The sequence below is a fragment of the Diachasma alloeum genome, unplaced genomic scaffold, assembly GCF_001412515.2.
Source record: "Diachasma alloeum isolate Michigan unplaced genomic scaffold, Dall2.0 Dall_scaffold_00914, whole genome shotgun sequence".
NCBI lineage: Eukaryota > Metazoa > Arthropoda > Insecta > Hymenoptera > Braconidae > Diachasma > Diachasma alloeum.
The window spans coordinates 320,520-346,808 of NW_021681032.1; the positions used below are offsets into that span (position 1 = coordinate 320,520).

The window sequence follows — 26,289 nt, forward strand, 5'->3', positions numbered from 1 at the left end:
TATTCAGCGAATTGCACACTCCCCCTCTGGGGCTTCTCCCGAAACTATCCGAAGTTGCGGTGACGTCAGTGGTTCTCGGATTGTTGTGTTGTGCTTCGAATCCTCTTCCCATTTTGCGAAATTGACAATGAACATCAAGGAGAAGGAAAAATACATCGAGGAGTTTGATTTTCCGTTCTGCGATGAGTCCACGAAGTACGAGAAGGTCGCGAAGATCGGGCAGGGAACGTTTGGGTGAGTGGAACCCCAAAACACATGGATTTTGAGGTTATCTGGTCGTGCATGCGTGAGAAGCTCAACAGAAAAGTCTGTTCTATTAAAATTCTAAAGTTCTAATGAAATATTCTATTTGGTTTTACGTAAATTCTGTTGAACATTAGAGCCACTCCTCTCTGAAGTATTTACTCTATTAAAATTTTAATTGTAATTGGATCAGTTGAGTTTTCGTTAATTTTGGAGTTAGAGAGTTAATTCTCCCTCATTTCATAAATAGTTCAGGGAATTGGTTAATTTTTCAATTTTCCTCCTGCCCCGGACGCATTCTGCTTGAAAATTGTTCCTATGGAGTAACAAAATAATTCTAAACTCACGTAAAAATACTTTAAATTTTGTGGGTTTCATTTCAGAGAGGTATTCAAGGCACGTGACAAAAAGAACTCGAAGAAGTTCGTAGCCATGAAGAAAGTTCTCATGGACAATGAGAAGGAAGGGGTCTGTACTCTCTTTCAATGATTGGGAAATGGAAAACAAAAATGAAATGGGTTTGAGACTAGATCATTCAGTAATGATCTGTTTTTTTCAGTTTCCAATCACTGCTTTGAGAGAAATTAGAATTCTCCAACTGTTGAAGCACGAAAATGTCGTCAATCTCATTGAGATTTGTCGGACCAAAGGTAATTCTGGAATTTTACGTAGACAGTTTTGTGATTATGTATTTTTGACTTTATGGTATCATTATTATTTTTTTTTTTTCTAGCAACGCAGTACAATCGTTATCGTTCCACATTCTACCTGGTTTTTGAGTTTTGCGAGCACGATTTGGCTGGATTATTGTCTAATGTTAATGTCAAGTTCAGTCTGGGGGAGATTAAGAAAGTTATGCAGCAGTTATTGAACGGACTCTACTGCATTCACAGCAACAAAGTGAGTTTTTCGATTATTTAAAATGAAAATTTAAGGATTTTATGGGGAGAATGTCTCTTTACTACACTCGATATTCCTTTTTTCAATTAATCAGCTGTCAGATTTTCATATTACGATAAATTATTGGCTCGCGTTCTAATTCCTATTGTCACTGAATAAAATTCTCATCATAATTATAATTAAATTCCTTCTAGAACTCGCCTTAGAAGGAATTTAATTAACTTCTCTTATTTGGAAGTTATTTGTGATGTTTAATTAATTCATGATAATCGTCCCTGCAGATCCTCCACAGAGACATGAAAGCAGCTAATGTTCTCATCACTAAGAATGGAATCCTGAAGCTCGCTGATTTCGGTCTTGCAAGAGCCTTCAGTACCAGTAAAAACGGCCAAGCCAACAGGTACACCAATCGAGTCGTCACTCTGTGGTACAGACCCCCAGAGCTGCTGTTGGGGGACAGGAATTATGGACCTCCAGTGGATTTGTGGGGGGCTGGGTGCATCATGGCGGAGATGTGGACGAGGTGAGTCTTCTGATCCCCAAAGCCAACATTGCATTGTTCAATTAATTTTTTTAATTGAATAAAATTTCAAAATGAGAAAATTTAATGAAAAATATTGGATACTTTTTTTTTATTTCTAAAAATGATAGAAGATGAACTCAACAACTTATTAATTAACTCATTATTCAGTAAAATGAGGAAAAACATGCGAAATCTCAATTCCATAATTAACATGCCAAAAAAATTCTATTTTATTTTAAAAATCATCAGTAAACTTTCCATAAATGTTCAAAACAAAATAATTATGATATCAGGTCTCCAATAATGCAAGGCAACACAGAGCAGCAACAGCTGACATTGATCTCCCAACTCTGTGGATCGATAACGACAGAAGTGTGGCCAGGAGTACAGAACCTGGATTTATTCAACAAGATGGACCTCCCCAAGGGCCAGAAGCGCAAGGTGAAGGAGAGACTCAAGCCCTACGTGAAGGACGCCTACGCCTGTGACCTTCTGGACAAACTGCTGATCCTGGACCCAAGCAAGAGGTACGATTCTGACTCGGCGCTGAATCACGATTTCTTCTGGAATGATCCCATGCCCTGCGACCTCAGCAAAATGCTTGCCCAGCACTCTCAGAGCATGTTCGAGTATCTCGCACCTCCCAGGAGGTCCCAGCACATGCGACACGTTCACCAAGCTGTTCCTGGGGGGCCTGCCAAGCCCAGTACTAGTATGGCAGAGAGTGGATACCAGGATCGTGTCTTCTAGAGTATTTTTGTGGGGTTTTGGGACTGGGGATGAGTGGAGTATACCTCTGAGGGAGAAAAAATGATGGGATTTTCTTGTCAAAAATAGTTTTGGACTTTTTTTTTCGAGATTTGGAAAAGGAGGAAAAAATTGGGGGAAAATTGTCAATAGAATTCAGGAAATTCTATTGGAGTTGTATTAGTTGGCTTGCAAAGAAAATGTCAAAAAATCTTTTCAGAGGGAGATTTTGCTGGCCACAAAAATAATCCCTCGATATTTGCGAGGTATTCATTAAATAATCCCCAGAATTCTCCACCTCTTTCCCCACTCACCCACAATTTTCATGTTCAAATCTCAATAACGTGGTTAATTCGAAGATAATTAATTCATTAAGCCTCGTAATTATATTTTTGTATTGCGACAAGAAAAAATAATTTTTCAATACTGATAAGTAATTGTATTTTCCGCAAATGTTTGTCTTAAAAATAATTATTAGTCTCTTCGATTAACCACGCAACAAGCAGAGAAATGTGATAAAACTTTTAAAAAAGCAGTTAGGAAATTAATGAAATATCAATTAATGATGAATTGATTGATTAGATAATTAATTACGGACGCACGAAGTAGACGTGAAGGACTGCTAGTTGACTCATTCACCTACGAATGAAATGATTCATGTTCAATGTGCGATCCTGTACTTGTATTTAATTTGTCGAATGTGTGATACCCTTTTTTTCTACGAATAGATAGTTTTTTTCTACCGATGAGTAACTGTGTGAAACAGCCACTGATGTAATCATCATTGACATTGTTGACGATTGAAAAATCATTTGTCGACAGATTCATAGCATTAATGAAATTTATTGCACTCCTGATAAACACTGAACATTGTTTTCAATTTCAATTATTAATTCTTAATTGATAATTACAGTTTTATAGACACATCTACACTTTGTTACTGCTCTAGATAATTTTCTTTCGGTTTATTATCGAGAATTGATGAAGTGAGGAATTCTATAATTGGAATTGGGAGAATGGAGAATCACTCAGAGAGAAGTTGTGGACATTATTTTGCTGATATCTCGAAGACCATTGGGTTTAGGAAGAAATGTCAGAGGAAATTTTTTGCAGAGAATTTCATAAGCTACGAAAAAGTTTGAGTGACATTTCCTCCGAAATCCAATAGTTTTCGAGATATTCAAGAAATAGCCTCCACCATTTATCGCATTGAGCCTATAAAGACAGTTTTTCAGTTTAGTACAGACAAATAATCCTAGCACGTAAAAAAATCGATTGACAGTGCTCAAGCACCATATTTTTCATGCAAAAATACATATACATATTCAACATAAATACATAATTACGTGCGTAATACTTATAAGTGTCGTTACGTAAATTTATCGAATATATCTAGTTTCTATCACTGTGTAAAAAATGATGAGTTTTAAGGGGAGAAATAAATTTTGATCGATACAAATCAAGTCTTGAAGTGGGGTTTATCTTCGGTGAATCAGTCGTCGTCGTTCAGAAATTGATCCAGGGGGTTCGGACCTGTTCTTCGGGGTTTTTGGGTCGATGTATTCTCCACGCTGTCACCTGGAAAATTGAAAAATCATTACGATTGTTCTCTGTTATTTTAAGCCATTCTACTCTGCTGAATTCTGCTCTCAATTGTTCTACAGAAATTCTTGAGCTTCATGCTTCATTTTTCCATTTTTTGCTGTATTTTTCTTTTTCTCATTAAGAAACTCAAGAAAATTTTTTGGAAAATTCTTGCCCAAGAATTCTCATGGAAAATAAATTGTATAAATTAATTAATAGCGATTGGATTTTTTGGGAAAACGCATGGCAAATTGCCTAATTTTTTAACAAATAGAATTTTTCGAAAAATTTCAATAGAATCCCTCAAGTAAGCACCAGATTTTTCCATTAATTTGTTTCCACAAGTCCTCATCTCGATTTTTGTTACCTTGAGAGGGTTTCTGTGCATTCAGACAACTGAGCCACTCAGTCATACTGATCCTCCTGTCGTTGTTGATGTCGCAGTACCTCGGTAGCTTCTTGCCGCATCTCCTCAGCTGCCTGCTGTTAGCTACCATTGTGCGAAAACTCTTCCACTCCTTTTTCTCTAAGACTTTGTTCTTATTTTTATCGAGCATGACAAAATGCCAGGTCGCCACTCGCTCCTCCTTGGAGGCTCGCCATTTGTCGGTTGCCTCCGCTGAGTCTGTGCTGGAGTCCTGCATTCTCTTGTCCATCAAGTCCATGAGATCACGGAGGAAGAGTTGCTTTTTAGATTCCGGGCATCCTACGAGATAATCACGATTTTTAATTCTCTTCCTTTTGAGTTGTTCTGTAAATTTTTCTATTGAAAAATAATTATGAAACACTAAAAAACACAGTCCATTCACGCCCGTAATTAATTAATTCTTGAATTGCTTGTCGAATTAATAAAAACGTTTATAATAATTCTCATTTCATCTTCATATTCAGCAATAAAAAAAACTTCATGCAAAATCCCAATTATTAGAATATCTCAATAGTGAGGATGTTGGGTATTTTGGGTGTTTTCTCTGGTAATTACTTCAGTTAAGAAAAGTTGTATTGATTTTTCACTAAATTTTTTTGTTGAACAAAATTATGAAATTCATGATTTTAATAAAAAAATGCTAGAAAAACTAATAAATCGCATTTAATTTACGTCTACAACTTATCAATTTTCAATTGTTTACCGAAATTAAAAAAATTCTAGTCTTTCTTCCATTTTCGTCTGCAGCAATAAAAAAGGTAATGCCCAGTCCCAATTATTAAAGTACCTCAATAATGAATGTTTTCAAAAGAAAATTCAAAAGACTTTAGCATAAAATCTCCTCAATTACGAAAAAATTCTAAAACTCTTCGTGTCGAAAATATAAAAAATTCGGTTTTTTCGATTACTCTCTCCACTCATCAATACTCAATAACTAAATGAGAATTGACGAAGCGACTTCGTATTTGACTACCTTTCATCGGTCTGCTCGGTGGTGGAACGGGATTGCAGTTGGGCGTGTGATCCTTGGAGGATGTTCCCGGTATCGGTTTACCAGTGTCCTGATAAACACACCAGCAATAACCGGAGTAGCACTGAACCTTGTGGTATCTTCCGTCCGGTGTGCACTGGGGGATGTAAAATTTCTCCTGGGAGTTCTGCCTTTGATCCTCCAGCACAGATTTTCGATCCGAAATGCAGTCGTTTGCTAGTAAATACGAATATCCGATGTTACTTCAACGAAATGTTAACGTCAAATACTGTGAAGAGGTCTAATTGACAACCCATTTTACCCCAATAATTTTGTAATTTCGTTGATTCAAATGCATTTACTTTAATGTATTCTTTAGTATTTGTTTTCTGTTTCTACTCATTTGTATTTTATTCATTCATTTATTACACGCAAAAAAAATTGAATAGAAAAAATAATAGAAAAATGAATAGAATTGTATTGAAAAATTCTATTTGTTTTTTTGCGCCAATTCTCAAAAAAAAAATTCTGCTGGGAATTTTTTCATAAAAATTATTGGGCATGAATTTTCTAAGCTTTTTGTCTTGGATTTCAAGCATTTCCAAAAAAAAATCTATTGACTATTTTTTGAAGAATGAATTGCATGATTTATTTTATTTATTTAAAGTAGAAATAGGTGATTTACCATCGCTTTCTTCCTTCGTATCCGGTGGATCATCATTGAAAGTCGGCCTTACGTGAACCGGTGGGGGATTCCCCTTCAAAACTGCATCACAATCAAAATTATTGACTTCAACATCTCAAAATCAACATTAGTCGTGAAGTGGTAAAACGCAATAAAACAGAACAGATCTTTTTCCTCTATTTTTCAAATTTGATGATTTGAATTTGAATTTCGATAAAAAATATAAACGCACATCTTCACAGGGAATTTACTAGAAAGGAGATATCCTTCATTATTTGCGCATAAAGCAATGAGTTTATTCAATCCATTTTGTTGCATGAAAAATACCACTTCACTACAGGAATCATATAATCAATTGTTAATAACAATCAACTACCGAAAAATAAGAGAAACAAAAAATTAAATTTTGAAAACTGTCGTCACCAGATGAAACTGCCATGCGAGTTAATGCCAAACTACTAAAAAAGCGAAAAAATAGTCAACGCAAACAATAATGACAATTGATACTGCGACGAAAGGTAATGAGAGTAATTTCTTCCCATTTCGTTTCTTCATCGTCTTGCAATTCTCGAGGGTGGCTGACAAAATAGTCAACCGATCTAGTTCATTCAAAACATGCACTCAATGTCGACCTTGGGAGGGAGGGGAGGCGGAAGTGAACTCACCTTGATCGGTGGCCCTCGTCTTCTGGGCCTCAAGTATCTCGTGTCGTCCGTCTGCACCATTCAGCGACAAGAACAAACGTACTAAATGATAACAAGGCTTGTGTACGTCAACAATGGCCGACTGCTCAACTCCAATCGGTCAGGACATTCATTCATCCATTCATACGTTCATTTTTCAATTCACGAAAAGAGAAATCTGCTGAATTACCCCTGAATTTCATCAATGCGGGAAATGCGGGAAAAATTTTGAGCCATGAATTCTCAGGCTACGAGCGATTGAAAAATCTGAAAGATGGCTTAAAAAATTTTCTCATTCTATAGAAAACGGATGAAGGAAGTTGAGGGCAATTTGAACGGAATAAATAATTTTAAGAGATGTTTAAAAACACGAGGTGGAGGCGCCGCCATCTTAAAAACCCCTTCAACAGAGGGAGGGGTATCCAAACAAGATGGCGGGCCCACACCTGTCCACCACCTCGTATTTTTGAACATTTCTTAAAATTATTTATCCCCTTCAGATCACCTTCAACTCGTTTCATCCAATTCCTAAAAAAAGAACAAATTTTTCAAGACTTTTTTCAAGAAGAAAAACGCATGAAAAAAATTGATAATTTGAAATGAAAAAATTCAGGGTAATCTCCAACAAATAGTCCTCTCAAAAATGGATAAATTCCCCCAACTTTCTAATGAAACTGAACCCATTCTTATACTCAAAATTGGAGAGTTCTACGAGAGCACTGGACGTACGTGGGCAGACGAAGATTTACGAATGCATTATTAATATTGAACAATTCCTCGTGTGTGGAGCCCTCACACAATTTTCGTCTGTCCTCTCACTTCACATTCAATTGACTTCAATTTCTTCGTTACACATGTTTAAAACGCGTGTGGGCAATAAACTTCCGGGGGCAGGACATCAACTCAAGTTTCTCTAAACAACATCCTGCCTTTTACGACTGTGCAAGCTACTTTCCTGACTCATGTAGTTAATCGGGTAGAATGTCTCAATCATTTTGAATTCTTCAGCGCAGCCATAAACGGGAGATTGAACGAATTAAATCAATTATTTTCGTTGAGATACGAGTGGAATCCGGTGATTTCGAGGGATTGAAATTTTGGTTTAATGGAGATACGATTTGTTAAGAGAAGTTTTAATCACAAAAAAAACCCAAGTCACATTCACCACGTGTTAGTGATTACAAGGGTACTATACGTATGAACAAAATGAATTGAAAACGCTAGCGAATTCGCTAGACAATTCAACTGGACAAAATATGTTATAGAAAAAATTCTATAGAAACTCAATAGAATTTGATTTTTCCATATAAATTATTCTATAGAATATTTTTTATTGAACATTTCAATAAAATTGGCAAAAAAGTAATAGAAATTTTAATAGAAATTCAATAGTCAATCCAATTGTCTAGCGATATCACTAGGTGTTTCTATAAAATTTTATTCGTGCGTGGAGATCTATTTAAATGATGAACTTACGTTTGAAGTCGTTGGCCAGACAAGCGCCCCACTCTTGCCTGGAGAGTTTGAGATCCTGATTGAGATCGCAAGTCCTTGCGAACGTTCGCGCGCACTTCTTCGGTCTCACCGCTTTTCTAGCGAGTCTACGGAGCTCTTTGTACTCGTTTCTGTCGAGATAACCGTCGCCGTCTTTATCGAGGGTCAGGAATTTCCAGGATAAAACGCGCTCCACGTTTTTATCACCTGTTAATTCGACAATAATAACGATTACTACTTATTATTAGTTATTAACGTCACGATTGATCGTAATTCATTCTTTCAATAAATGAATAATAAAAAATAATAAAAATAGTTCAAACTTTCGAGAACATTATTTTTTTTTCTTTTATAAAAATGTGGATTGATTGCTCATAAATTGTTTTATGCAAGAAGTCGTAATCTTTAAAAAAATATTCTTCGAGAACTCGGAGCTTGAGTTGACGAGGAGAAACATGAAATTTTGAAGAATAGAAACATGAGATCAGATAGAACTTGAATGGAAGTTCTCATGTTCAACTAAAAATGTGGGAAAAAATTTCAAAAACTAAACAATTCGTCGAATCAACGATTAAATGAATCAATTATTCATCGATTAAATTTTGTTTCATAAAGCTATTATTAATTGTCCCATTATCTCAGTAATGCCTAATAATATCTATAAATAAAAAAAAATATATAAAAATATCTCTTGAATGACAATTAACGTCTCATTCCCATCGCCAAAAAATTGAATAACATTGGGAAACTAAATGCTCCATCGCGAAACCGCAGTTTCTCACTTAAATACCAATCTCTATAGGTCCATAAACCCATGGAATGCAACTGGCAAGTGTCTCTGGTGGTACATAAATTAAACCACAAGTGTATCCAAACGAAAAAGCTAAAAAGCCCCCAAGTGTGTGTTACTTGAATAACTCCGCATACCAGTATAATCAGATGCAACTTGGCCTGGCAATTATCACTTTCATTACGTCCACGACAACCCGCAATTACCCAAGTACGTATACCTCTTTCGTATTATTATTTTCAGTCATTCTCTTTTTATTATCACTCCGGCATTACCACCTTTCATTATCCTTTCCTTCGTGATATTGTGCCCATGAGTGTTCTTTTAAATTCATTCAGGTGCTATTAATAAATCTCACGCTGAGGTTTATTTAAAATTTTCAAGGATTTTTTGGTCGTTGAGTAAATCATAACGTTGTTTATTTAATCGATTGGTAATCGGGTCTAGGTAATTCGAGATGCCGGTTGATAACGATTGATTTTTTTGTGCTCCTTTATTTATTTTTTTTTATTCTTTTTTATTCGTTTTTATTTCTTCATTCAAAAAATAAAATTGGATATTTTTTCACGTTATATAGATTAAATTATAAGGATGAAGGAATAATTTTTTTTACTTCATCAAAATTTGTCGATTTTTGAGGCCTCGGGAATTTAAAAAAATGACTAAAATACTGAGAAAACTTTGCGTTATAAATTCTCAGCCAAAAGTGGATGAAAAAATCTGAAAGACGGCTTAAAAAATTTGTTCATTTTGTAGAAAATAGCTGATGCGAGTTGAGGGTGATCTGAAGAGTATAAATAATTTTAAAAAATGTTTAAAAATGCGAGGTGGAGGCGTCGCCATTTTTGAAGTCCCATGTTTGCGGAAGAAATTGTTAACAGAAATTTTCGATGCTGCATTTCCTCACCAGAATTTTTTCAAGATAATGAAACAAAAAATTTTAAAAAATATTTAAAAAAGAAAAGATGAGCATAAAAAATAAAAAAAATAGTTATTTGTGTGATTGACTGAAATATTTCACTCACCATCAGCGGAGATATTCGTCCTCCTATACTCAATCTTGAAATTTCCAATGAGATTAGTATTGAAAGTCGACTTTTCCGCTCTATCACAAGTGTTCCTGTGTCGGCTGGTGTACTGGCGACGTTGCTTCCAGTTCGGGGAGCGTCTCCGTTGGCCACTGCGCGTGGAGGCTGTCCCCGAGGGTGAGGAAGCCGCTGCCTTCATGCACCTGGGCTTTTCGTTCTTCACCGAGGTGTCCGGAAGCGGACGACCCTGAGGTGTCACGCACCAGCAGTACCCAGTTTCCGTGTGACACTGAACTGGCGCCCAAGTGCCGTCTGGACGGCAGACAGGACGAGAACCAGGACGAGCCGTCACTCGGGCCGAGAAGCACGGAGGGGTCTCTGCATTTTTTTTTTTCATCCATTCAATTTTGCGAAAAGGAAAATTTTTTCTGAAGATTTTTCAGCATTTTTTTTTATTTTTTAAATTTCTGTAGAACTTGGATATTTAAAAAACCCAAGAAAAATGAGGCAAAGAATTTCTATAGAAAATAGGGGTTGAAACGTTGATAAAATTTAATAATTTTTTTTTTCAATACAAAGAACAATTATTTTCCTTTGTGACGAGCCTAAAATGAGCTCAATTGATAAATTTGTTTCCGAGTTATAAATAATTTTAAAAAAGTCTAGTGTCCATTTTACCCCACCCTCCCCTATATAAATTTTGTCTATAGAATATTTTGAAAATTAATAGGAAGTTCAATCGAAATCCAATAGAAGTTCCTGTTAAATTCTATTCGCTCCATTTTTTAATGTAATTTTTTCGTAATTATTCTTATTTATGTTGAGAAATTCCTACAGAATATATCTCCAAGTCCAGAATTGTTTAGAATTGTCTAAAAAATCGATTGAAAAAACGAGGTTTGCTTACAATACGACCAAAAAATAAATAAATACATAAATATGTTACAAATTAATGGAATCGACTGGACTTGAACGTGTCCATTTGACGGGATCAATGCGAACATTGCGCCCATCTCCCTCTCATCCAACATTCATGGACAAATCTAAATGCAATCAGACTAATCCCCATTGAATTAGATTACCTGGACATGGACCAGTGTGTTTAATGAGAATTGACTCCCCCTGACACTGTCTGGAGACCACTTGGCACTGAGACGAATAGGTCACCCCATCACTGCCACATACCGGAGTGCTAGCACCGTCTGACATGAAGCATTCAGCTATTCTCTTCCGACATTCCTCCTGAAACAACAAATCACCGAAAATAAAAATTCAATCGTTGCAAATGTAAACCACATTTTTTCGAGTCAGTGATGAATGGATCTGCTTCTATTCTCGGCGGTGAATTACGGGCCGGACAAGGGTCAATGCTGCATTGTACGAGACGAGCAATTGTTATTGTTTTTTTCGGTGAAATTCGAGCGAGACAATTTCATTGGGCTAATGCATTTGCATTTGCTAATGCATTTTTTTATTTGGAAAAATGACGGTTTGTCATGAAATGATGAAATTTAATGAAAAACCCAGTGAATTCGATAGGAAATTCTATTGAATTTCCATCGAACTTCACTGCGTCTTTTTTTTAATAAGAAACTTTCATTCTTTAATTCCAAGGGGTAGCCATTCTATTCTTCTTCACTTTTCGTTGAAAAAATGAAACAAAAAATGCAAACCGCCAATTTTTAATCAATTAAAAGTCCTCAGGAGTGAAAAAACTTCCGAAATGGCGGGAAAAACTTTGCGCCGCGAATGCTCGGCCCGAAGGAATGAAAACATCCGAACGATAACTTTAAAAATTTGCTCATTCCCTAGGAAATGGCTCCAACGAGTTGAAGATGATCTGAAGAGACTGTACAATTTAAAAAAATGTTCAAAAATACGAGGTGGTTGATGCGCGCAGGCGCCGCCATCTTCATCATGGCGGTGTCCCCACCTCGCATTTTCAAACATTTTTTTAAATTATTTATCCTCTCCAAATCGTCCTCCCCTCGCTGCATCTGATTTCTGCAAAATGAACAATTTTTTTAAGCCATTCTCCAGATTTTTCCATCCCCTTTTGGCTGAGAATTCACGGCGCAGAGGTTTCCTCGCATTTCACCGACTCTCTTTTACTCCCAAAGGCTCTTAAAATGAAAGTAAAATTCGAAAGGATTTTCAGAGAAGAGGGAAACTACCGGAGTATCGTTATCTCTTCACCCCGCATCGTTGTAGAAATCTGAAGTGGCTGAAGAGTAATGAAAGGCTTCACGTGAATACAGAAGTCACTTGTTAAAACCCACTGGTAATCCAGTGTGACGTTTACGAGGCCATGAAGTAGCCGGGGAAATGGCCGTAGTTTCACGGACGATTGAAGACACATGTCACCGTCGATTGAGTTATCAATTCTACATATTCCTCGATAGCGTGCATATCGAGACTCATTTTTCACACCTGTTGGACTCCGACATATTCCATCGTATCGCTTCTGAAATTTCTCGTTTTAACATTTTAAAAAAATCCCGGAATATGCACAACTCGGTGTGTTTGCTCGATCGTGAAATCGATTTCTCGTGGCCTAATGCACCGTGCCAATTGGCAACTTGTGTCCTTGGGAATGAATACGTCTGGGGAACGAGTGACAGCAGAACGTTTGACGTATCGGAAAACCGCACGGATAGTCGAAGAAACGACGAAAATAAATTTTCAGTAAAAAAAATAATTCATTTATTTGATATTAAATTTTACAGGGAAATCTTCGTGGGAAAAATCGGCAATATTAACAACCCATTTTGCCCCGTTGCTGTAAATGCGCGGATTGAGCATTGAAATTTAGCTATGACTCGAATATCAAACAATTTCTGTAAATTTATTCATTTTTATTTATTCATTTTTATAAATTGTTGTGCATTTCTGTAAATGTTTTGCATTTTTAATTTTTTAATTCTCCGAAAAAATGAAAAATCGTCGGTCTAGTAGGTTTTTGAATCGAAGAAATCTCTCGTCTTTTAATTAATAAACGGAGCGAAACATGGAAAACTCGGAAACATCGCGAAACATCGAAACATGGAAAACTCGGAAGAGAAGATAATTCTTCTTTGATCAACACTGCAAAGAAAATGATAAATTCTCAATGTATCTGTGTACAGACACAATCCAGACATACCCACTGAGGTAAAGAAACTGTCTGTGGTCCAACAGGTTCCCCCTGTTGCGCACGGGTTTCGTCACGTAATTATAGATCTCAGGGTATCGGCAAGTCCGATATGTTTGTGTGTATTTGAACCCCAGGTATGTTGATAACTAATCTATACCGTTCATTTTCACGGGGGGGAGGGTATCAAAATGTACACAAGCGTCCATATGGTGTAACTCAATTTCCCTATTTTTCATTCGGGAGGGAAAACGATTCCTGATGGCAAGGGAATTTCCCACTTCCAAATATTATGCCATTTTTTAAAACATTTTTCGGTATTTCCAGAGAAATTTACGCAACACGCACGGAAAAATTTCGATGGAAATTCTTGCGATTTCTGTAGGAAATTCTATTGGATTTCTATTGAGAATTCTGCGGCTGTGCATTTTTTTCATGAAGAATTTTTTTTTGTAGAGAATATCCTGCAGGAATTCCTTGACATGAATTTTATGAGTTTTTTACCCTCAATTTTTTTTTTTTTTCATTGACAGTATGTGGAAAATTTGAGCCGAGGAATTCCTATAGGAAATATCGAAATAGAATCAGTTGTATGGAAAATTTCCAGAAAAATTATCCCAAAATTCTAATAATTGTATACCTTTGCCAGAAATTTCAATTGTGTCAGACAATTTCAACAGAACAGTTCAATTTAATGAATTAATTTCTCTAAATTTTTTGTGGATAAATTTTATTATTAAATAAAATGAATTTAATGATTTAAATTCCACAAAAAATTGCAATTTTACTAGACTTGTTTCATTTCTACTAGAGATTTGGTGAAAATTACCCTTAAAAAAAAATAATATTGCTAAATTTGAGAGGTCGCGGAGGGGTGAATTCAACCGAAATTTGTTTCTCCGCACAGTGGGGAAAAATGGGCCACTAACCAGTAGTGCATCTCAGCAGTAATTGAACTGGCTCGTCAGAATTTCATTATTTAACCACGATTTCACTCCACCATTTTTCTCTCTCTCTTGGCGCCTGAATTGATCACGACCAATCGATCATTCCGCCACTGTTGTACACCCGTCTGACAATGTAAAGTAAATTCCGCACGACTTTTTTTCGACTATCGATACCCCGTTATCGCATGTGAAACCACTCTCCCATTTCTTCCTTCGGCTGCTCCACTTTTACAATCTCCACGCGGACAATAAACAGAATAACAATTTATTCGATAATATTGTGGGGAAGGTCGAGGTTCATGTGATTAATCATGCCGTTATTTAGATGTTTGTTGATCGTGGAAGTAAAATCGGTTGAGCTGGCGAGATGGATTTCCGGGAATTTCTTAGGATTTTTGCTCCAGGGGAAATAGTTTATGAGTCACTTGAGATTGTGTGAAAAATATGTTGGAATTTTTTTTTATTAAAAACCTTCGGTGGCTCATCATTACGGGATTGAGAATTGAACGGAGAAATTATTCCAAAAATTAATTCTCTTTTTCAAGTATCAAATTTTTTAAAAATCCAATTCAACTGCAAAAATAACAACAACATTCACTAAATTTTTTCAAATCCTTTTTTTTCGTTTTCATTTCGTCAATTATTTACTACAGTTCCACAGAAAAAATGTAGAAAAAAAAAATGATTTGTTTGAGAGCATTAATTAAAACTGAAAATAAAAATTAAAAAAAAAATAAAAGTTAATGAGAAAAATGAAATGATGAATTGTAAGGAATTGGAAAAATGAAAAAAATTATTAAAATTACCCAGACAAGGTCATCGAGTCGCCAATCATTTTTTATTCTTTTTTTTTCGTTCTCTTCACTTTTAATCAAGTCGAAGTGGCGCCCGAGCGATGATCGATCTGTCGGATCGATAATTATAACACGGATAGTGGGCACTTTGTGTCACTTCCTTGGTACATCGTGCACGTACACTGCACGGTTCCTGGAGATTTTAATACACCAATTGCGCATCTATGCACTCGAATGTACTTGTCATAATAATCACCTTCCAACTAATGAGGGGAGGGGGTTTGTAATACGAGAGGCGGATATTTACGATCCGCGTAAATGGCCGTCTAGTCGAGTCATAAGCAGTCGGCCAGTAATTTTAGTTGCACACGCGAAAAATGTTTACAGAAATACTTTGATAAAAAATGGGATTTCTATTTTTATTAAGAATTCGATTAGTTTTTGGCTGATTCTATTGCAGAATTCCACAGCTTTACTGCGCGTTTTTTATGAATTTTTCAAAATAGAAAATGTTCAATATAATTTAATAAATAATAATTATTTAATAATGATTAAGTTCTTCTCTATAAGAATTTCTTTATATGAATTTTCTAAGGTTTTTCCATTCTATTTTTCTTCTCCCTTCATTGAAAACATAAAACAAACAAGCGGAAAATTGCTGTTTTTTATAAATGAGTATAGTTGTTGCTGCTAATGAATTAAATAGGGCGGACACGCAGCAGAATTTTTCAATAGAAAAATAATAGAAATGTCAACAGCCATTCAATCAAATTTTCTAGTGAATTGTGTGGACATGTGTAAACGATGATTATTATGAGGGGGAGGGGGATATCTGAGTTGAGGAACGATTGCGATCATTTGATGATATCTGGAAGGTATTACGAGGGTTGGTATTTTGATATTGATATAATCAACGAGCTGTAGGTGGAAACATCTACTTATTTCATAATTTCCTAGGATTATTCGTTCTTTATTTGTTTTTTGGATTGACACTTGTAATCCGGCCTTCACGGTGTGATGATAAAGAAAAAATATTTTATTCTCGAGTGGAGTGTTTGTTTTACCGAATTCACCACGGATTTTCCTGTTGAATAGACTGCACGGAAATTCATTCGATTTCAGTCTGTGGAGGGGAATTCTAGCTTTTCTAAAAAAAATTATTTCACTCATTTTTTAATCGAATTGAGATGATAAGAAAGGTTTTCCTCGTTCGAATGGGTTTTTCTGCACACAATGTTCCTGTCGTCGTCATTGAAATTTCCCGTAACTATTATCTTATCAGAAACATTCACCTTGACCTTAAATATTTAATTCACGCACTAATTTTGGGCGAACACCGTGTTCTGTCCCTGAGGATCAGTAGTGGATAATATTTTTTAGAAAAAATCAATAGAATTCCATTTTCCTATGGAACTCATCCCATTGAGATATTTTCTACAGAAATTCTTCAAATTTTTCAAGTTTTTTGTTTAATTTTTTTAATAAAAGAAGAAAAAAAAGTGAAGGAATTCAATTTTACTTTTGTCATGGAAGTCGTCATGTCGCTAGGTTTTTCTATGAAATTTTTTTATTCGTGAATCGCCCAACGATTTTACAGAAAACTCAATTATTCTCCTGAAGCCCAATATTATCTGCTGACTGATAATGGATTCAAATATGACATAATTCATCGGAAAATTTTGTGCTTTAGTGATAAAAACTTGAGGTGACGACCGTAAACTCCCAAATTTAAAAAAATGAATTTTTGAAAAATTTCACGTGACGTTAAACAACCTGACAATTTTGCAAACAATGTTTTAAAAAACATCACAACGCGGATTTGCTTCAATGAATCACACAATCAGTTTAATTAGAACCAAAATCATTTGCATCAAAATTAAACGAAATTAATAAAAAACACTTTTCGTCTGTTGAAAAATGCGGTTCGACCTCTACACGCGATGTCAAACAATCTGATAACTTTGCAAACAGTGTTTCAAAATTTGTTAAGCATCACAATGCGGATTCATTTAAATTAATCACGCAATCAACGTAACTTGAAACAAAATCATTGCTTCGATTATTCTCCACTCGCAACTATTCCAAATGAATGGGAGCAATTCTCCTTGATTCATGAAAATTCATCTCCTAATCCCACTTTTATCTCGTTTGTTTGCCGATGGGTTTAGTTGCAGGTGAGTGAGAAGCAAGTAACGTACCAGCGTTCTCAAATATTTAAATGGCTTCATGTGCCAAGCCAGTTCCTCCCTCACTGCAGTGTGGTAATCTATAATTCCTCCTTGTTCATTTTTATTTCAAAACACGTACCACCGCCTTCCTCTCCAGGCACGATGAATATGCAGGGAGCCCTTCCTCCAGAGATAGTAGCACTCTATTGACACCGTTTTTGTTCCTCCAATTTTTCGGTTTATTTTTTAATTTTAATTTTCATTTTATATTCCCTCCGGGCTCTCTCATTTCCGCATTTCGGGGCTCTCATGTTGATTCACACGTTTTTTAGTGAATCAGGATGAGTAATTGAGTGAATTCACTCTACGGGAATTATTTTAATAGTTTTTTCCATCCCTCGGGGGAATTTCATAATTTTCGGAAATAATGCACTGAAGTCCTAGAAAAAATCCTATTTGTTTTTCAATCAAAACACTTAGATTAATTTCTCCCCAGACATTTTTCCTTTTGAAAAATCTCAAACATAAATTCTAAGTGATTTCCACGGTTTTTTTAGTTTTTCATTACAAAATCCAAATAAAAAACAAATGCATTATAAAAAATCCTTTTTCTATTCAATTTTTCCATTCGTGTTCGTCAAATTCACGCATTCTCTTTAATTAATTAAAAAGAGTCAATAAATTAATGAATCCTATTTGTTTTTCAATCAAAACACTTTAGATTAATTTCTCCCCAGACATTTTTCCTTTTGAAAAATCTCAAACATAAATTCTAAGTGATTTCCACGGTTTTTTTAGTTTTTCATTACAAAATCCAAATAAAAAACAAATGCATTATAAAAAATCCGTTTTCTATTCAATTTTTCCGTTCATGTTCGTCAAATTCACGCATTCTCTTCAATTAATTAAAAAGAGTCAATAAATTGATGAATCCCTCTAAGAACTGATGAATTAATTAAAAACTCTCTTCTTGCTCTCTCCCAGGATATCCTAATGAAAGAAAATCCCGAACCGTGCGCAGTTAATTCAGTAGTGAAGTGGTAAAACGCTTTAAGTCGACTCATCTCCCAGTTGAGTTTTTGAGGAATATCTCCGAATCTAAAGGAGATAACGAAATTTTTATAATAACTTTTTTTCTAGAGCAAATGGAGTGCTACAAAAAAGGTTTTGACAAAAATTTAGCCATCTCCCTTAGATCCCGAGATATTCACTGAAAAATGGCCAATCGCCAAAATCGACTTGAACAGTTTTACCACTTCGCTCCTGAATGTCTCTCAACTTGGAATAGTTTCAGTGATCGAAACTTATCCCTCGGCATTTAACCGATCAGTCCCGCTGAATCTCCATCCATTTTTCCACGCACCCCAGCCAATTGAGACAAGAATGGGGCCATCACTACCTCAAACCCCTCCCCCCACTAATTTCTGCAGTACAATGCATGTTTATGTCACTCCATTGACTAATAAATCTGTTGTCTCGCGTGTGACGACTAATTTCCCCAGTCCAACTCGCTCATAAAAATGAAAAAAAAGCGCTCCAAATAAAACGCTACTCTAATTGCGGCACGCGTGAGGTTTATCTCGTTTCTCTGATTTAGAGAGACAAACGCTCTGCAGTTGGGAACATAGTCTCCTGTTATTTAAAACCCGTAATCACACGCCCATTGATTTATTATGGGTGGTAAATTCCCACAAGGTAATGTAATTACGCACGGCAGGATTCAGTATTAATTTTCTATCCCTAATTGACGAATTTAGTGGTCAAGTGATGGGATAACTCGAAGTATTTGAGTTTCACTTTTGCAGCAGACAAAATTTTCAACGATTTCGGTGTTTTTCTTTTGAGTTTTTTTTTCGATCAGGAGTCATTACTGAGGATTGCGGGCGCGCAAGAAATTTATAGAACTTGACGAATTCTCTACAAAATTCGATTGGATTTCTGTTGAACTTGTGTTGAGAATTCTATTAGTTTTTCGCCGATTCTACTGGGAATTCCGCGGTTTTTCTGCGCGTTTTTTAAATGGAAAATGTTCAATAAAAAATATTTTACAGAGGAAATCAGTTGAGCTTGATGATGTTGACTTAGAGTTTTGAATTTGGCCGTTCTGTACAATTTATTTTATTGAGATATTTTCTATAGAAATTCCTCGGCGAAATTGTCCAACTTTTTGTTTGAAATTTACAATGACAAGAGAGAAAAGTGAAGTGAAAAAACGTGAAAAATTTATGTCGATGAATTTCTATAAAAAATGTCTCAGTAGAAACCGACGTAGAAAAATTAAATTCTCCTGTTTCTCTGCGTAAAATAGTTTCTATTGGACATTTTCGATTAATTTTTTTATTCGTATGTGGCAAGTAGAGAATTCATCAAAATAATTTGTTAATTATGCTATTCCAAAAAAAATAATAGTTCCCCAAAAAAAATGGTCCGGAGAGCCTTTCGATGAAATTTTGTGCGAAGAATTTCTTTTTAATCTTTTCCTCATCAAAATCTTTCAAAATAAATGCACACGAAGGATTGTCGGCAGGACGAAACGTCCTACGAAAAGCTCTTTCGACATTCCCCTACCGATCGGTCTCCCGAAACAATTTTAATGAAATCAAAAGAAAACTCACCTTAGCAATAGCGACCGTAGTGTTTCCCTCCACGTGACTCCCCCTGAGAGCAACCGCGAGGATAATGACACCAAAGAGCATCCTGGACCCTCCCCACATCCTTCAATCCTCTTTTCAGAATAAATAAATCACTAAAACCCCGAGGAGACCTCGAAAAATTCACTTGTCTGACACTTTTACTCCGTTCTCCGCATTTGGCACCATTTTCCACCCTTTCCCTCTCGATTCCAGATACTGTCCCGAGGGTAGTTAAGATTTCCGTGGGCCCAGAGGGTTCCCAGAGTGACCGGAAGGCGAAGAATGCCCTCAGCCGAATAAATGGCTTCACATCATTTCATAAATTAAAGAAAAAAAATCCCCGTTTTTTCGTCGCGGAGAGTCACTGTATTTTTTTTTCTTTTCAACCTGACAGACTCTTTGGAACTGATATTTCTGTGAAGTTGAGGGGACCCGAATGGACCAACAGTGCGTGTCCAGCCGTGGCAAATGCTGCTGAGCAACTGGCACTTGCCACTTGCCCGTTGGAGCCTGTCTCAGTGCCGAGTGTAACGGCAGAGGCAGGAGAGAAGCGGGTGCGATATCAGAGGAGCTTGAGACGAGAGTGGAGGCCAGTGCCAGAGGCTAAACCATTTTTTTTCATTCAAAAATAGGAAAAAACACAAATTACCCAATAAAAACTTAAATTCGAAAAATTGAAAAACACTCTTTTCAGGATATCTGGGGGCTGAGCAAAGGGATGGGGTCAAAATCGACCCCAATAGTTAGCCCCGACAATTTCCGATCCCAGACCCTGGTCGTGAACCCATTTTGCCCCGCAAATAATGAAGATCTGGGCGAAATAGGTTTTGGGAGTTGGGAATTCGTTTTCGGGATATCATGGGGATGAATGGGGCAAAAGGGGTTTATTACCAGCGTTTGGGATCGGAAATTGTCCGAGGTATGCGCCGCAATGATTTTCATCCCCCGTTGACCCCCATCTCCCGAGATATTCCCAAGTGTCTGCGAAAACTCCCAAACGCAGTTAAAACTTTATCTGAGATAAAGGTAAAAGCCTCGTAAAACTTCTCTGATCAATTCAAATATGTCTTTTTAGACCCAGCGCTCCCTTCCACGAAGCCACAGGTTTCAATTTAAGAACATTGTTGCCAATTCGCTATCGAGAAAAAGGCCTGCGGTCAGGAGTCTTTCCTTCCTCATTTCGTATTTTTTTTGTTCCTTTCGTTTTATTTCTTTTAGAAAAGATGAAAAGATTTGTGGACGTCTCGTTTTCGGGGCGGTCGTGGCGCGGTAAAAATGACCTGTAAAGGTGGATCGAGGAGACAGGAGGGCACCTGGGAGTGGTTGCAGGGGGAGATTTCGGGTAATATGGGACAGAGATGGCGAGGAAACTCCCGGGGGGATCTCGAGGTGTTGAAGGAGGATGGAGAAACAACAGAAGGGAGAGACTGACCGACGACCCGAGCATATTAGTCAGGGTTTCGGACATTATATAGGGGTTGAGGGGTGACGGGAGCCTCATTTTGAGATTCTCAAGACTCTTGAGTTGAACAGTATGAACTGGGAATAAATTGAAGGATTTCAATAATTTATAAGCCGGGACTATAAAAAACTACTGAAATGCGGAAAATTGGAATCATGATTTCTGAGCCTAAAAAGGATGGAAAAATCCGAAAAATGGCTTGACAAATTTGTTCATTTATCAAAAACCGGATGAAGTGAATTGAGGGTGATCTGAAGAGGATAAATAATTATTGGAGACGTTTAAAGATGCGAGGTGGAGCCGCCGCCATGTTTAAAGCCCCTTGCGGTACCGGGAGGAGGCAGCCAAGCAAGATGGCGACACTACGGCTTTCGACCACCTCGTATTTTCAAACATTTCTTAAAATTATTCGTATCTTCAGATCCCCTTCAAATTTTTGCATCCAATTCCTAGAAAATGAACAAATTTTACATGTATTTTTTCAAAAATTATTCAATTCGTTGGAATTCAAGTAATGGCAATGAATTATTATAAAATTGATACAAAATAAAAAAAATCATAATGTGTAAAGAAGTAGAGAACGAAAATAAAATCTCGTTCTCCGATTTTTCTGTATTTTTCGTTTTAATTCTATCGATATAAACATAGTTGATAAAACGAGACGTATCAGACGAGTTTAATTGCCGGGGTAATTAAGTATGTCCATGATTCATTGAAGAGAGAAACGAAGAGATCGGGAGTAGATGCACACAGAGATGGAACGGCAATACGACAGTTTTTATCGTCAGGAATTACCTAATATGTCGCATTATCGCTGATTATAATTCACGCATTCAGAGAGGAGACTGATCCCGAGACATTGTAGAGAGTACCCGGATGTGTGACAGTGTGTTACATTGTTGAACACATATTCAATTTCGTTTAATTGGTTTGGATTTACTGAAGCGGAATTCAACACATCTTCAACGCTCCTTCTCGCTGTGACTCATGTATTATAATCAAGCCCCCGAATTCTATCCCATGATGAATAAATTACTTTGGAGGAGCAGAACTAATTAATTTTCATGATAATGAAGTTTTTTAATGAGTCCTTATAAGTTGAAAAAAAATAATAGAAAACCTAGCGCTTTCTCTAAGAAATTGTAGTAAGAGTCGTCGAAAGTGAAAAAAAAAATACTGAAATGCGGGAAAAAAATGCGCCATGAATTCTCAGCCAAAAGGGGATGAACTCCCTCTACCACAAGAGACTTCAAAGATGGCGGCGGCTCCACCTCGTATTTTTAAACATTTATTAAACTTATTTATTCTGTTCAGATTACCCTCAACTCACTCCATTCTTTTTCTACAAAGTGATCAACTTTTTAAATCCATCTTTCACATTTTTCCATCCACTTTTGGCCGGTAATTCACAGCGCAAAGTTTCCCCCGCATTTGAGTAATTTTTCTCACACCCGAGAGTTTCCAAGAATTTCTATTTATTTTCACGAAATAATTTCATAAAGTCGTGAATTTTGAATGAAAAAATTCCTTGAAATTTCACCGGAACTGTCGCTCATTTCGGTAAAAAATTTTCAACAGTCAGAATTGAAATAAAATAGGAAATATAAACGCGTCCCAGTCGATCACCTCGATCAATCCCATTAAATCCGTACCCTACCCTCCGCACCTTTTACAATACAAACATCAGCAGAAAGAACCCAGTCATTAGGAGGTGGGCCGTAGATTACCACCTCGGAAGGGTACAGAAGCGATAACTGTTTCTACATCTCTATTCCACCTCCTCCCCCTCCCACAAACAGAGCCCCTCTCCCCTCCCTCAAACCAACAAATTACTTGAAACGAAATAAAAGAAGCGAACGAATTGGTCGCGTTTATTGTCATGTGCGATTCACCTCACATCGTGTTTTGATGCCCCCCCTTTTGTTAGGGCCCCAGAAGGTGGTGGGTCCCCTTCCTCCATCTTTAAAAGCAATTCAGAACTGGTTGCGGCCATTGGAATGTAGCTTTTAACGCGATCCCGGCGGAGGGGCGCGGGGGTATCTTCGGGATACCCCGTTGCGAGTGTTAGATGTGTTTTATCCTCACGGGATGAGGGGTGAGCGGTGGAGGGAATCAAAGAGCACACCTGTGTTGGGACCCTCTCGCGTATCGGGCCCCATGATTTATCATGGGTACTTCACTCAAAAATAAGGGAATGAGTTGTATCGAGTTTTTGGAAAGGGCAATCTGCATAAAAATAACAAGATTTCTTTAAAAATCATTAGCCCGTTGAAAAACGTTCGATTAATCGAATCAAAAGATCAATAACTAGTTGAACTAAATCGTTATAACTCTTTACAAATTACATTCACTCACGAAATTTAATTTTCTACGTCTCTGGGAGGCTGGATCCAAGTGCCGGATATTTTTCTTTCATGTGCATTGTTAAAGTAGCTCTACCCTTACGGTAAATTCAAAGATTATTGGAAACTGCAAAAATTTGCAGAAAACTCGATTAGATTCGAAATTCTAATTTTTTATCAATTTAATTATCGTTTTGGTTTTTCAAAGAAGAAATGTTTAAAAATCAGGATTTAACCCAGTGTCTTTCATTAGATGTGAGAGAAAAAAAAAAAAAAACAGCGCCGTTGCCTCACAACGGATAGGTTCCAGGTTCGATTCCTGGCCGGGTAGAATGGTGAGATCTAACCATTTTTAAAGTCTTGATCAATCGCCATATAGTCTCATCAGACTCGAAGCAATATAAAATAAGCATAAAAAAAAAAAAAAAGATGTGAAAAAATCAAGAATTTGGTTGACACCTCATAAAAAATAATCCACCGTTTTGCAAACAAGTGCGAATTCGCTGCGCAAGTTTTATTATTTATTTATAAGAGGGAAATGTTTGAAAAAATACCAATATTTTGCGAAATTTAATTTAGATAATACTGACTGGGTATGAATTTTTCCAAATTTTTTCTATGCAATTTAATTGAAAAATTAAAAAACTGAAAATATCCAAAAGTACAGCGTAGCTCGAGCGAAGGGTAGAGCTACTTTAATAGAAAACAATGGGTCGATGTTCTAGTAGTAATTTTAAAATATTGGTACATCTCAGGTGTTCCCTGCCATTAGCAAATCCTTGACAAAGTTTTTCCACATTTGTACCTCATGATTTAGCTTATATGGCAGGTTGAAAAGGCAGAGCCAAGTGGAAAGTAAACCCCCATTGCCGGTGGATACATCCAGGGTCCGTCTGTGTATGCCCACGTACGTAAACGTGACCCGTAAATTATGGTTTCACGCCGGCCAAGTTGTAACACGGGCTCGCACACTCGCTCGGTTCGTTTAAACGGGGGAAAAAGAAAAAGGAGGAGTGAAGAGGGAAAAGAAGGGAATAAGGGGAGAAGGTCTGGACAGGTTGTGCGTGACGAGGGGGAGAGGGAATCCTGAGGTGCCCGAGATCGTATGGCGTCCTATTGTCTGGCCGAGGCGGCTTTCCTTGTACTCGTGTTGCCCTTCGATATCCTTCGAGGATGAAACCAACACCCAGACGCAATTCTTCATCTCCGTCTTGGAGGATTGTATTCATTTTTCGGAGATCTCACGTGAACTTGAGATTTTTTTTAGAAGTTTTAGTTGAGTTTGAATCATCATTTTAATTATTATGGGATTGAAAATTAGAAACTTTTTGTAAAATTATTGATAAATTGGGAAATTGAAAAAAAATGTCACATTTTTAATCATTTCGTTTCTTCTCATTTTCCAAGCTCTAAAAATCCTTGGCTATAAAACTGGGGTTTGTTATTCGACTGATCTTATACCGAAAATTCCATGTGGTAATCAAATAAATAAATTTGCCCTTTTGAACGATATATTTTCCCCTAAATATACCCCTTCGATTCTTCTTCTTATTCTTCTCATAATATTTCCGCAGGAATTCAAATCATGTTCATCTCATCGTTCCTTTTCTCTTTTTAATCTTTCAAACTACTATAAAACAAGTGGAGGGCAAACCGGCATACCTGAGCGAAACAGGTGTGCTTCATCGCTCGGCAAAACGCCTTCTTCTTATTTTCCAGACGCTCAGACTGTTTCTCCCGTTCTCCTGCATCACATCTCGTTTTAATTGAGCTCCTGACGTCGACACAAAAGTCGACTATTAAAGCCAAATTGACTCCCCGAAATTCAATTTCTCTCCTCTTCGGAAAGAAACCGTAACTCTTTGAAATTCCGAGAAGGATGACCTTGATAGGGCTTTTTTTTATCCCCGGAGGTATCTGGAGGACGAAAATAATTGGCAGACGTTTTCACCTCACCCCGGAGGGGGCAATCGATATAGCCTCGTACGTGGGGTTCATACACCAGATTACATCGTGATTATACGAAGTTACGCCTACAGTATTTAGGAGAGAAGGGACTCTCTGAACCTCCGGGGTAATACGGAGAGCTTAATTGCTCGTTTAATTACTGGTTTAGCGGGAAAACTGAGTTACCGGAGATTTTAGCCCCGGGCGGAAGACGATGATCAGGAATTCACATCAAACGAATAGTTCAGTAGATAATCTGAATCCTGTTGCAAAGGGGGTCGATAAATTCGTTGAAAGACGGGGGAAAAATTGCGAGTGTTAGGAATTGCTAGCCAAGAGATGAAAAAATCTGAAAGATGGCTCAAAAAATTGTTCCCTTTATAGAAATCGAATGAAGTGACTCCGGGGTGATCTAGAGAGGATGAATAATTTTAAGAAATGTCGGAAAATGCGAGGCGGGGGCGCCGCCATCTTTAAAGCTCCTTGCGGCAGGGGAAGGGGTATCCAAGCAAGATGGCTGCGCACACACCCATCAACCAACTCGTATTTTCGAGCATTTCTTAAAATTATTTATCCGCTCCAGATTACCTTCAACTCTTCTCATCTAATTCCTGGAGAAAGAACAAATTTTTGAAGTTATCCGTCAGGTTTTGCCAGCCCCTTTTGCCAGAGAATTCAAGGCGCAAAATTTTTCCTGCATTTCTGTAGTTTTTTGGAACCCCGAGGGCTCTTAATTTCCATTGAAACGAAATTTTAAAAACTTGAAAAAATTCAGTGGATTTGGATCTTTTT

General features: G+C 37.0%; 2 protein-coding genes across 4 annotated transcripts; one reads left to right on the top strand and one right to left on the bottom strand.

Moving 5' to 3' along the window:
• Positions 1–70: 70 nt before the first annotated feature.
• On the top strand, positions 71–3,876 carry LOC107045371 (cyclin-dependent kinase 9). Its single transcript, XM_015267644.2, has 6 exons — positions 71–234; positions 627–711; positions 803–893; positions 977–1,143; positions 1,425–1,666; positions 1,960–3,876. The coding sequence occupies exons 1-6, from the start codon at positions 128–130 to the stop codon at positions 2,414–2,416; spliced, it is 1,149 nt and encodes a 382-aa protein (XP_015123130.1). The 5' UTR covers positions 71–127; the 3' UTR covers positions 2,417–3,876.
• LOC107045370 (SPARC-related modular calcium-binding protein 2) lies at positions 3,237–20,210 on the bottom strand. Of its 3 annotated transcripts, none has more exons than XM_029126617.1 (9): positions 19,729–20,210; positions 11,157–11,316; positions 10,072–10,452; positions 8,239–8,463; positions 6,745–6,795; positions 6,080–6,160; positions 5,398–5,631; positions 4,365–4,703; positions 3,237–3,991 (listed from the first exon to the last, which is right to left on the bottom strand). In XM_029126617.1, the coding sequence occupies exons 1-9, from the start codon at positions 19,825–19,827 to the stop codon at positions 3,906–3,908; spliced, it is 1,656 nt and encodes a 551-aa protein (XP_028982450.1). In that variant the 5' UTR covers positions 19,828–20,210; the 3' UTR covers positions 3,237–3,905. The 3 variants fall into 3 exon arrangements, with proteins under 3 accessions (XP_028982450.1, XP_015123126.1, XP_015123127.1); XM_015267640.1 differs by having other exon boundaries at positions 6,745–6,825; XM_015267641.1 differs by lacking the exon at positions 6,745–6,795.
• Between the last annotated feature and the right edge of the window lie 6,079 nt (positions 20,211–26,289).